The sequence below is a fragment of the Mytilus trossulus genome, chromosome 3, assembly GCF_036588685.1.
Source record: "Mytilus trossulus isolate FHL-02 chromosome 3, PNRI_Mtr1.1.1.hap1, whole genome shotgun sequence".
Classification (NCBI taxonomy): Eukaryota; Metazoa; Mollusca; class Bivalvia; order Mytilida; family Mytilidae; genus Mytilus; species Mytilus trossulus.
Window position 1 is genome coordinate 61,738,798 of NC_086375.1, and position 13,338 is coordinate 61,752,135.

Genomic DNA, 13,338 nt, shown 5'->3' on the forward strand with positions numbered 1-13,338 from the left:
ATCAGAACCAAGCAACAAACCAAATAGAAAATTAAAATGATATTTACTCAGAAGTGTCATCAACAAGGGATTGAAATTATCTATATCAATACAATGACAATTATAGTACTGTTCAAAGATATATGTGGCAGGCACACATTGTGAGCAAAATATTTATTTTTTTCTCTGATAAAAAAAAATTGAACAGGAAATAAAAATTGATATCCATTTTTTTCAAACTCAATATTAATATGTACAAAGTTTATTTATATTAATGAGTGGCTTAAAAATTCCATTAAAATGTTATTTGAATCTGTCATAATTTCTTCAAAAGCTAAATATGTATTTTACCCCTATATTCCATTTCAGCCTTTAAGTGGCTATGTTTCTCCACATACAAGGAAATAAAATTAAAAAAAATATACAAGTTACTCTGAAACTCATTCAGCCCAAGTTCAGATGAAATTGATTCAGCAGTTTCAAAGGAGAAGATGTTTAAAAGTAAGCAAACTGGATGAACAAGTTGTGAAAAAATTGTCTTTAAAGAGGTCAATTGACAATTTTGGTCATAGAAAATTTATTTGTAGATCTTATTTTTTTGAAAATTTTGCTTTTTACAGTTTATCTCTATCATTAATAATATTCAAGCTATTAACCAACCAGATGCTTCCCCGGGGTGCAGCTTTATACGACCACAGAGGTTGAAACTTCAACAGTTGGGGCAAGTATGGACACAACATTCAAGCTTGATACAGCTCTGAATTTGAATTGTGATTAAATAGTTGACACAGCATAGGTTTCTGGCATAGAATGAATGTGGTCTAATGAACTTAAATAAATTTAGCTATTATGGTCCAATATCCAAAATCTTAATAACTGGCTATGAATTGAATCTGCATATCAAAGAATCCCAAGAATTCAATTTTTGATGAAATCAAACAAAGTTAAATTTTAGACACCAATTTTGACCAACTTCAGAACTTGGCCCAATTTTTTACCTAATCAAAAATTTAAATACATGTTTAGATTTAGCATATCAAAGGACCCCATTTATTCAATTTTTGTTAAAATCAAACAAAATTAAATTTTGGACCCTTTCGACCTTAATGTAGACCATTTTGAAGACTTGACCAAATACTAACAACAGGCTGTCAGAGCAACAGCAAACCGGATTTATTCATATTTGTTTGTGTTCTGGCATTTTCCAATATCACAAGAACCATAGCTCATGAACAGTGAAAGTGAAAATCTTTAATATCAGACTTGACCTCCATTTTGTCATCAGTAACAACATATTAAAATTTGAAAAGCTTTGGTTGAATGCATATGGTTCATGAATAAATGCAACAACATGACTGGCAACACAATTTTTCAATCTTTCAAGAACCATAACTCCTGAACAGAAAAAGTGAAAATCGCCATAATGAACTTGACCTCAATTTTATCATCAGTAACAACATATTTGAACTTTAAAAGCTTTGGTTGAATGCATATGGTTCATGAGTAAATGCAACAACATGACTGGCAACACAATTTTTCAATCTTTCAAGAACCATAACTCCTGAACAGAAAAAGTGAAAATCGCCATAATGAACTTGACCTCAATTTTATCATCAGTAACAACATATTTGAACTTTAAAAGCTTTGGTTGAATGCATATGGTTCATGAGTAAATGCAACAACATGACTGGCAACACAATTTTTCAATCTTTCAAGAACCATAACTCCTGAACAGAAAAAGTGAAAATCGCCATAATGAACTTGACCTCAATTTTATCATCAGTAACAACATATTTGAATTTTAAAAGCTTTAGTTGAACTGTTCGTGAGTAAATACATGGACACAACTGGAAACATTATTTTTCAATCTTTCAAGAACCATAACTCCTGAACAGTAAAAGTCAAAATCCTCATTATTGAATTTGACCTTTGTTTTGATGTTAGTAACAACATATTAAAAATTTCAAAAACTTTGGTTAAACGGTCCATGAGTTAATGCACGGACAGGATTGGAAAAGCTATTTTTCAATCTTTCAAGAACCATAATTCCAGAACCCTAAAAGTCAAAATCATCATTATTGAACTTGACCTCCTTTTGTTGTCAGTAACAACATATTAAAATTTTAATTGCTTTGGTTGAATGGTTCATGAGTAAATGCACAGAGAGCATTTGGCTGCCGCCCCGCCACCCAACCACCATACATCCCCAAATCAATAAGCGACATTTTTGTCCCGTTAAAAACTAAAAACAGTTAATATTCAGCATATCAAACAACCCCAATAATTCAATTTTTTATCAAATCAAACAAAGTTTTTTTTTTAACCCTTTTGACCTCAATGTAGACCAATTTGATAACAGGGCCCCAAAAACCAACCAGGTGCTCTGCAGGGGGCAGCTATATACGACCACAGAGGTTGAACAGTTGGGGCAAGTATGGACACAACATTCAAGCTTGATACAGCTCTTAATTTGGATTGTGATCAAATTCTTGACATAATATGAGTTTCTGACACAAAACAAATGTCAAGATCTTACAAATCTATTATGTAATATTAAACAATTAAAGATTTTTTCTTCAAACTTGTAATTAGAGAAAATTGGAAAAACAAAATTGAAAACTCCTTCCACCCCTTTTTTTTGCAATACATCCAAAACCTGACATTTCTTTATACATTATTTAGAAGTAGCGTAAGAGAGGTAAATCCGAACATACCAAACATTGTATATTAACTGTTTATGAATTACCTCCCTCACACTGCTTTTAAATTGTCTTAATTGTCCATTGACAAAAAAAAAAACTGTTTTCCCCCTTTTTTTGCCCATAATTCCAAAACATTTTGAGCCATAACCCCCCAAAGTCATTATTAACCATCCCTTAATGGGATGGAAACTTGTGGTATAATTTCAGAGAGATTCATCCACTTAACAGGGTTGGCAAAAACACGGGTTTTATGAGTATTGCCCAGCCCAGTGGGAAATACTGGGAAACCGGGTTTTACTGGGTTTTACTTGGTAATTCTGGGCAATACTGGGTAATATAAAATACTGGTCTAAATTTCAAAGAGGATTCAGTGATCAAACACAAATGTTATACATTTAAGATATATATAACTTGTTTTAGTTGTCTAGATTGGTCAGACTGTAAATATAAAGCAAAAAAATATTTGTTTTTCAAATAAGTACAACTCTTAAATGTCTTATTTTAAGAAGTAAAAAAAAAATACATTTAAATTTATGTATATGTACTGTCACTAATTAATAAGTAATTATTCAGATTACAACACAGATTTGTTTATGTAACAATAATCAGCCCTTTCAATTCTATAAATTTTAATGTGAGTTCGTGGTCTAGTGGTTAAGACCGATGGCTACAGTGCTGAAGGTCTCGAGTTCGATTCTCACTCCGGGTGCTAAAAATATCAGTACATCAGAAGGGCGATTTTCACCCTCTCACACACATTTCTGGTACCCAGACTGGAGTTTAAACTAGAATGTACTATGGGGGCCTCAGTTGGTCAAAGTTGCTCTCGACTTTGACCTGGAGATCAATCTGCTGATATCTCTTCGGTTTGTCTGTTCCCGCCGAGCACCCCGGTGGTTCTCTCTGAGTACTTCGGCTTCCTCCACCATAATAACAGACTCTGCCCGGTGTCCTAACACTCCCTGGTGCTGGGTGGGGATTGTCCTTGTAAATAGTGAACATTGTAAATACGTTAGTGACACATCTCTATTAATCCTGATAGGGAGTGTACACAGATTCCACTGTACCCTCCCAGCTCTCGAGGGGTGCTCCGTAAACGGAGGGATTTACATACATACATACATACATACAATGGCATGACCCCTTAGATTGTTTATTTAGCAATATGAATGTATAACAATTAAAATAACAATTCACTTAAAAAAAATGCATTTTTATCAAAAAATTGATTATCAAAACAATGCTTTGTAATTAACATGGTATCCTTCAATGTGCAAATCTTACATTCTGCTTACATATCTATAATACTAAAATTACGAGGTCCAATTTGTCAGCCGTCATCACGTAAAAACGACGAATCACAGAGTTCAACTTTATATATAGCTAATATGGTACAAAGGTGTAGATTAAAAATTACACCACTCCAGGCCCTTTTGTTTTCCACGTAATTAATATTGCCAATAATTAAGAAGTTCTGGGTAGAGTCCGATACCGATACCAATAGTATATTCACCTGTTACATATGATATTACCTTATATGTATGTTCTGCATCTGCCAGGCGCACCCCAAAACGGTGTATTCAGGATTAATATGCTATATATACACTTCAATTTGTTAGAGGGCATGACGTAAAACAGCGAATCAAAGAATTCAACTTTTTTATAACTTATATAGGACAATGCTGTTGATTAAAAAATACTCCATTCCAAGACCTTTTGTTTTCCAAATAATTAATATTACCAATAATTGATAAGTTCCAGTTCGACGGGTTCAAACAGAAAGATTTGAAAGCAGAGAAAAAACTGTATCTTATAATCGGCATGACTTAATCAGATGACAATACTAATACTAAAACAAGGCTTGCGCATAGTTGTATATTTTAATTCAGTCACGGTCCCATAATATCACGGGTGTGTTCTAGTAGAATTAATGAAGAACTAAATGTAATTGAATTTTTCATTCTTATAGAAAGGACTCAATGGTTATCTGTATCAAAAGTATATATTTACCTGTAATACTATGAAACTACACCAAGTCTTAACTATTTTGAATTAAAATGAGCTTAAAAAATCATATTGCCCAGTAATGCCCAGTATTTTCCCTTTCTGGGAGTATTGCCCATCCCGGAAAAACCCAAGTTTTCCCACCCGTGGATTCCCGGGCGGGTAATACTTTGCCAACCCTGCCACTTAAACACAAGTTATTGTTTGAAAACTACAAAAATGCTTATTTTGGGCCCCCTTTTTGTCCCCTAATTCCTAAACTGTAACTAAACTATTGGGACCATAACCCCCAAAATCAATTCCAACCTTTCTGTAGTGGTATTGAACCTTCTGGTAAAAATTTATAGAGATCCATGCATTAAATCTAAAGTTATTGTCCAGAAAACCTAGTTTTCCCCTTTTTCTGCCCCTAATTTAGCCTTTTTTTAGCCCCTAATTCCAAAACATTTTGAGCCACAACCCTTCAAAAGCATTACATACCATCCTGCAATGGTATGGAAACTTGTGGTATAATTTTGTAGAGAATTTCTTACACTTAAACACAAGTTATTGTTTGAAAACTACAAAAATGCTTACTTTGGGCCCCCTTTTTGGCCCCTTATTCCATCACCCCCAAAATCAATCCCAACCTTCCTTTAGTGGTATTAAACCTTCAGGTAAAAATTTACAGAGATGCAATCTAAAGTTATTGTCAAGAAACTAAATGCATTTTTGGACGACGACAACATGATACCATTATACCACGCAAAAACAAATTTGCGGTCGAATAAAAATCTAAATACATGTTTGGATTTAGCATATTAAAGAACCTCAATAATTCAATTTTTTTATGAAACCAAACAAAGTTAAATTTTAGACCCTTTGCACCTCATGCACACCAATTTATAAAAGGGACCAAATTCCAAAAACTTAATACACGGTTAGATTCAGCATATTTCACAACCCCAAGAATTCAAGAATAAAACCCCATTGAAATTGGTAAAAAAATAAGCAATTTATACAAAGTATTAGAAAAGTATTGATTTAGCTCCCTTTTGGCCCCTTGTTCCTACACTGTTGGAACCATAACACCCAAAATCAATCTAAACCTTCCTTTTGTGGTTTCAAATCTTGTGTTTAAATTTCATAGAGATCCATTCACATTTAAACTAAAGTTATTGCCTGGAAACAGAGTGTCTTCAGATGATGATGACAAGGACTATGTGATACCAATATACGAACACAAAATATTTTTGCGTTCATGTAAAAACTGCAAAATTTCCTTAAAATTATCAATTTAGTGGCAGCAACTCAACAATGGGTTATTAAGATTCATCATGTTCATTTGAAAATTTCATGGCTGATAGAACTTGACCTAAGGAACATTTTTACCTCAGTCAGATTTGCTCTAAATACTTTAGTGTTTAAGATATAAGCCAAACACTGCATTATACCCCTATGTTCTATTTTTAGCAGTCATTGGCTGTCAGGTTTTTTTTTAACAGAAAAATAAAACACAATCTTTATTTTAGATACCCTAAGGATCTTTCAGCTTAAGCTTAAGTTTGGTTTGAATTGGTTAAGTAGAGTCAGAGAAAAAGATTTTTTAAAGTTAGAAAACATGATAAATAACTTGTGTAAAATTGTCCTTAAAGGGCAATAACTCCTTGAGGGGTCAATTGAGATTGGTTATGTAAACTTATTTAAAGATCTTTCTTTGCTGAACAATTTTGCTGTTTATGTTTCATCTTTATCATTAACAAGAATGTGTCCTAAGTACACAGATGCCCCACTCGCACTATCATTTTCCATGTTCAATGGACCTTGAAATTGGGTAAAGAATCTAATTTGTCATTAAAATTAGAAAGATCATACCATAGGGAATATGTGTACTAAGTTTCAAGTTGTTTGGACTTCAACTTCATCAAAAACTACCTTGACCAAAAACTTTAACCTGAAACTTCCACATTCATTTTCTATGTTCATTGGACCGTGAAATTGGGGTCAAAAGTCTTTAAAATTTGAAAGATCATATCATAAGCAACAAGTGTACTAAGTTTCAAAAACTACCTTGACAAAAAAACTTTAACCTGAAGCAGGACGAACGGACACAAGGACGGACGAACGGAGGCACAGACCAGAAAACATAATGCCCCTCTACTATCGTAGGTGGGGCATAAAAATATTCCAGATAATTACCAAATAGAGACTGTCAAAGTGACACCAGATTACCCTGCAGAGTTCAAACACTGCACAGCTGAGCAAGAATGGACACAACATGTATGCTAATAACAGCTCTGAATTTTGATTGTGATTGAATATTTGGACCCAGCATAGGTTTGTGAGACAAAAATAAGACTAGAAATTTTTCCATTTATGAAGGGGCTGCATAACTCTGGAACAGTCAAAGTGACACCACCAAAATTCAAACTTGACATGTGTTTTGTGATCATAACATTTGGTTTAGGCAAACTAAAGCTAGATAACAGAAACCAATTTTGGGATGTGCAAACAGACAACTGACAAAAGTAAAACTTAAAACCCCAACTGCTATGGCATTAAAAACTAGAGGCTCTAAAGAGCCTGTGTCGCTCACCTTGGCATATGTGAATTAAACAAAGGAAGCAGACAGTTCACGACAAAACTATGTTTAGGTGATTGTGATGTGTTTGTACATCTACCTTTACTGAACATTCTTGCTGCTCACAATTATCTCTATCCATAATGAACTTGTCCGTGTAGTTTCAGTGGAAAATGTTAGTAAAAATTTACAAATTTTATGAAAATTGTTAAAAATTGATTATAAAGGACAATAACTTCCTAGGGGGTCAATTGACCATTTTGGTCATTTTGACTTATTTTTGAGTCTTAAATTGCTGTACATTATTGCTGTTTACAGTTTATCTCTATCTATAATAATATTCAAGATAATAACCCAAAACAGCAAAATTTCCTAAAAATGATCAATTTAAGGGCAGCAACCTAACAACCAGTTGTCCGATTTATCTAAAAATTTCAGGGCAGATAGATCTTGACCAGATAAACAATTTTACCCCTTGCCAAAAAACTGCATTTTACCCCTATGTTCTATTTTTAGCCTTAGCGGCCATCTTGGTTGGTTTGCCCGGTCACAAAATACAAGTTTTAAACTAATAATGATTCTGGCTATGTTTGGTAAAATTTGGCCCAGTTGTTTCAGAGGAGAAGATTTTTGTAAAAGTTAACTAAGATTTAGGAAAAATGGATAAAAAATGACTATAAAGGGCAATAACTCTTAAAGGGGTCAACTGACCATTTTGGTCCTGTTGACTTATTTGTAAATCTTAATTTGCTAAACATTTTTGATGTTTACAGTTTATCTCTATCCATAATAATATTCAAGATAATATCCAAAAACAGCAAAATTTCCTTAAAATTAACAATTCAGAGGCAGCAACCCAACAATGGGTTGTCTGATTCATCTGAAAATTTCAGGGCAGATAGATCTTGACCAGACAATTTAAACCCTTGTCATATTTGCTCTAAATGCTTTGGTTTTTGAGAAATAACCAAAAACTGCATTTAACCTCCATGTTCTATTTTTTGCCGTTGCGGCCAACTTGGTTGGTTGGCCTGGTAAAAAAAACACAAATTTAAAACTAGATACATCAATGATGATTGTGGCCAAGTTTGGATTTATTTGGCCCGGTAGTTTCAGAGGAGAAGATTTTTGTAAAAGATCATGAAGATTTACGAAAAATGGTTAAAAATTGACTATAAAGGGCAATAACTCCTAAAGGGGTCAACTGACCATTTTGGTCATTTTGACTTATTTGTAAATCTTACTTTGCTGAACATTATTGCTGTTTACAATTTATCTCCATCTATAATAATATTCAAGATAATAACCAAAAACAGTAAAATTTCCTTAAAATTACCAATTTAGGGGCAGCAACCCAACAATGGGTGGTCTGATTCATCTGAAAATTTCAGGGCAGATAGATCTTGACTTGATAAACAATGTTACCCCATGTCAGATTGGCTCTAAATGCTTTGGTTTTTGAGTTATAAGCCAAAAACTGTATTTTACACCTATGTTCTATTTTTAGCCATGGCGGCCATCTTGGTTGGTTGGCCGGGTAAAAAAACACAAATTTTAAACTAGATACATCAATGATGATTGTGGCCAAGTTTGGTTAAATTTGGCCCAGTAGTTTCAGGGGAGAAGATTTTTGTAAAAGTTAACGCTGGACGACGGACAACAGACGACGGACGACGCCAAGTGATGAGAAAAGCTCACTTGGCCCTTCGGGCCCGGTGAGCTTATAATAAAAATGATAAAATCTTCATTTATGGGCAATAAACTTCTGAAAATTGGTTGAATAATTGGTTTGTGTTTTGATGTCACTGTTGTCTTATTTCGTTGCGGTATTTATTTATTTTTTGGTGGAGGAAGCTGGATTTCATTGAGAGAACTGCCGACAGACAGTAGGAAAAACTGACAATCCTTTTCAATTCAGATTGGAGTTGAGTTCACCTGTTCCATGAGGGAGTTAACAGGCTAGCAATATAGATATTTGACTGCTTAGACCACTCAGATACAGAGCCCACATCTACTGAAGAATTCAGCTTTTCAATTGATTCGTAGAACTTACCTTGCGGAACGTTTTTGCATTAAAAGGTTCTCCCATCATGCATATCTATTGCAGCTTTCAAGATAATAGGTTAAAATTGAAAAACTTATTGGTAAAATTAGTCGTTTAAGGGCTTTTATTCCTAGAAGTCATAATATAACACTTTTGAAGTAACTGAACAGTAAGTAGATCTCAACATTTTTGCCCTACTAGATTTCTCAATATATGTTTTAGAGATAAACGCTACTCCTTATGTTGTATATTTAGCCTTGTGAGAAATGATGGTTGGAAGGCAAGATCATGATTAAAGGACACAATTTTTAAACAAGTTCACCAAATGATGATTGAGGGAAAGTTTGGTTGCAATTGGCCCAGCAGTTTCAGAGAAGATTTTTGTAAAAGTTAAAATATGATGGTGGAAACCAAGTGATAAGAATACACAGCTTACTTGACCTTTAAATTCAGGTGAGATAAAGACAGAATATTTGGAAGGTTTTAATCAGAAGTCAGTAAAATGTTAAATTTTACTGAAAAATAACAAAGTTCCCAAGACAGGAAATATTATGTATAAAGACAGACTACATTTATTCTACAGGTTTAAGAGAAGACTAAACAACCAAATGATGACAGCAAGTCCTCCTGTCTTTGGACAGGTTTGGTTAATTGATTTGACCGACAGAAATGGTATAACTGTATCCATGGTCACTATATACGGTCATTTAAAGATAAATTACCTGTCTGAATGTTTGCCTTGTCTGCCCTTTGTTCCTTCTTTTTTGGAGGTTCAGATGGACCACTGGAACTGTTCTTTAACAGATTTACCAGCGTTGATGTTTCTGTTACTGGAAAAAGAAGATGTACATTTATAATATCAAAAACATGTGCACCGATGCATATCTGTGAAATGATTGGCAAATATTTGAATGTTGAAACTTTTATCTGTAAAAAAATTAAAGGGAGGTTATCGTGATATATATATATAAATTAGTCACCAAAGTTTCATTACAATTGCTCAAAGCATTGTACTAAAACTGGAAAATCGCCCCTTTTCTATGAATAAAATCTAAAATTTATAAAAATCCATTTAGATCTAATTCAATAGATATGAACAATTCACCAAAGATTCTTGTAAATTGGTGAAAGTGTTTTTAAGTTATTGTAAGAAAACTGGTAAATCCCCCTTTTATAATGAACAACTCGGAAACGTAAAATTTCAAATTAATTAAAAACAAAGGGAGCTCACGTTAATAGATATAAACAAGTCACCAAAGTTTCATGCAAATTGTTAAAAGCATTTTTGAGTTATTGTCTAACATGTTGACGACGGACAATTCAAGACAGACGGACAACAGTGTACCATAATACAATACAATACAATACAAATACAATATTTTTATTGCCAATCAAGGACGCCCTAATAGAGCAGTATAATTACAAACAATCTATTACAAAATCATATAAGATCATACAAAGACTAAACAACCAAATGATTTTAAAGGAATGTTGAAAACGATTATTATTAATTCTGAATGATAGATAATGACAAAATATAGAATAGAAAAAATTAACACAGAAGAAAAACCAAAACCCAATGTCCTGTAAACAGATACTGTAAATTCAGAAATTATTGCAAGTTTTTAATAATGGGAATAATGGGAATTGGCGTGTGAAACTGCAATAATAGGAACTCGCATTTTGATAACCAAAATATAGACCTGTATGCCAATTTTCAAAATGGCAATAATAATACTCTGCGATAATAAATGCACACAATCACACAATTTTATAAATGTCGTCCTTTAGACTTTCATTATACATTAGTCTGTTAGCTATCAGAATTTGTATCTTACAAATTGACACTATACTGTACAACATAAAACCTGAAAAAATAATCTTTTCTTTGGATCTTTTTGTTAATATTTAGATAAAAACAACAGCCTTAATTACCCAAAGAATTTTGCTGTCATGATTTGAGTGATATTTTGTAATCTGGCCCGGATTTGAACCATATCGAGCATATATTGGACACTATTGGGCGTAAATTGTGCGAAAGGAAACTTCCAAAAAGGCAACGGGCGTATCATGTGCTCATGGCGCAGCTGTTTATTTATACTTAAACTAAACTTAAAAGTTGTTTATATATACGCTTTGGTCACACACCGTATACCGGATAACACGAACGGACGACGAACGGATGAAAAAAAATTAACATGTCCATCTAACATATATACATATTTCTAAAAGTAATTCAATATAACCATTTATCTAGCTAAAGGTATAACAATTTAACTGAGAATTTGAAACCAAACAAATCCAACGACTTAAAAAAATGCTTAAGACACGTGGAATAAACATGTATACAGATATCATCAGCTAATGGCATGGCTAAAAACACACTGCATGTTTCCTAATTGAATCTACTTTTCACATACCAGGTAGCTTATTAACACCTCTTTAACCTTGGTAAGGCTATTTTCACTTTTCTCACCTGATTAGACAATAAATGGCAAGAAATTTATTACCTGTCTGATTTTGTATCTCATCAGCCTTTTGAACTTTGCTATTAGGAACACTTATTGGACAACTAGGATTCCTCAACAATGTTAATAATGTTGAGGTTTTAGTTCCTAAAAGACAAAATTAGAGTTATCTGGTTACACACTTTATGCAATGTCTATTTCAATATCCTAATTAAAAAAATGTGCTTACTGGTATATATGTTCAAACCGTATGAGTACTTGGAGCGTACGCGTACGGTCCTAACCGTATTCTTATACTCGTACGGTCCGACCATACACTTAATTCAGACCGTACGAGTATACTTATACAGTCTAGTACGAGCTGGACCATACCATTTAATTTAATATTACATTTAATAATTTATTACAATTAGATAAATAAAGTGAACTAGTGAACATTAAATTGAATTGCACAGTTCCGAAATAAATTGTCTATCGAAATCATGTTTGGCACTCTTCGCCCTGGTGACAGTTGCTGCCACAAGGAACGTCTGATTTCTTACATTTGCATGTCTTTGTCAGGCATGTTCCTTTACATTTGCATCTCTTACTTGCAATAGAAAAACTTGCTTGTTTTGCGGACACATGCAAGGAAAATCCGATTGTACTCCAATGTTCAGTTTCAATTTTCCTTGTCAAAATTTCAATATCACCCATATCATAACATGAGTTCAATATACCAAATTCGCATGATAGCTTGTACAAACTTGCATCTTTTCCGATGATATCATCAACCCTTCATAATAATCTGGGAAGATCTCCCGTTGCCCTATCAACAACTTGTATTCGCACAGTGACAAAGCTACCTTTTTCAATTTTTGCATTATTTTTTTACACTTTTTTATTATATTTTCTCCAGATATTTTATAATTTTTGTCAAGTATCTTTCATATTCTGTTGTGAGAAGTCATTTGTCCATTGTCCATTGCTATGGTACAGTTGTTGTCCTCAGGAGGGTCAGTAATAATGTCATTCAGAATCATAAAATCATCAACTGACATGATTTCGTCCTATGTCAGTCTGTGGTCTGTACCGTCGTTTTTCTCTGTAGATATTTCTGATGTTTCAGTTCGTCGTTGTTTTCAGGCAGGTTGAACAGTTTTTGTCTGTAAGTCGGTTTCAGCATCCGGCTTTGCGTCGGTCTCAGCATCTGTCTGTGAGTCGGTCTCAGCATCTGTCTGTGAGTCGGTCTCAGCATCTGTCTGTGAGTCGGTCTCAGCTTCAGTCTGTGAGTCAGTCTCGTTTTCCGTCTTTGAGTCAGTCTTGTTTTCTGTCTTTGAGTCAGTATCGTTTTCTGAGTGTGAGTCAGTCTCGTTTTCTTTCTGTGAGTCAGTCTTGTTTTCTGTCTGTCCGTCAGTCATTACGTCTCCTTCTGCTTCAATCATGTACTCAATATTCTCTTCGTCAATGAACTCATGATTCTCTTGCGAACCTACACAAATACCATCATTAGCCTTTTTTTACCAAATACAGTTTCAAAAGGCGTAATTTTTTAATACTAGAATGACACTGTATCTCATACAAAAACTCAAGCCATCCTGA

At 33.7% G+C, this 13,338-nt stretch overlaps 1 protein-coding gene across 4 annotated transcripts in view; it reads right to left on the reverse strand.

Moving 5' to 3' along the window:
• LOC134712038 (CLOCK-interacting pacemaker-like) overlaps positions 1 to 13,338 on the reverse strand; it is a 38,796-nt gene that overhangs the window by 13,795 nt on the left and 11,663 nt on the right. For 3 of the 4 annotated variants that reach the window (XM_063573153.1, XM_063573151.1, XM_063573152.1), the window contains exons 3-4: positions 11,800 to 11,904; positions 10,012 to 10,119 (exon numbers count right to left, since the gene is read on the reverse strand). In XM_063573153.1, the coding sequence (XP_063429223.1) occupies positions 10,012 to 10,119; positions 11,800 to 11,904 (213 nt within the window). The remainder of the gene's footprint in view (positions 1 to 10,011; positions 10,120 to 11,799; positions 11,905 to 13,338) is intronic. The other variant, XM_063573154.1, reaches the window with a different exon arrangement.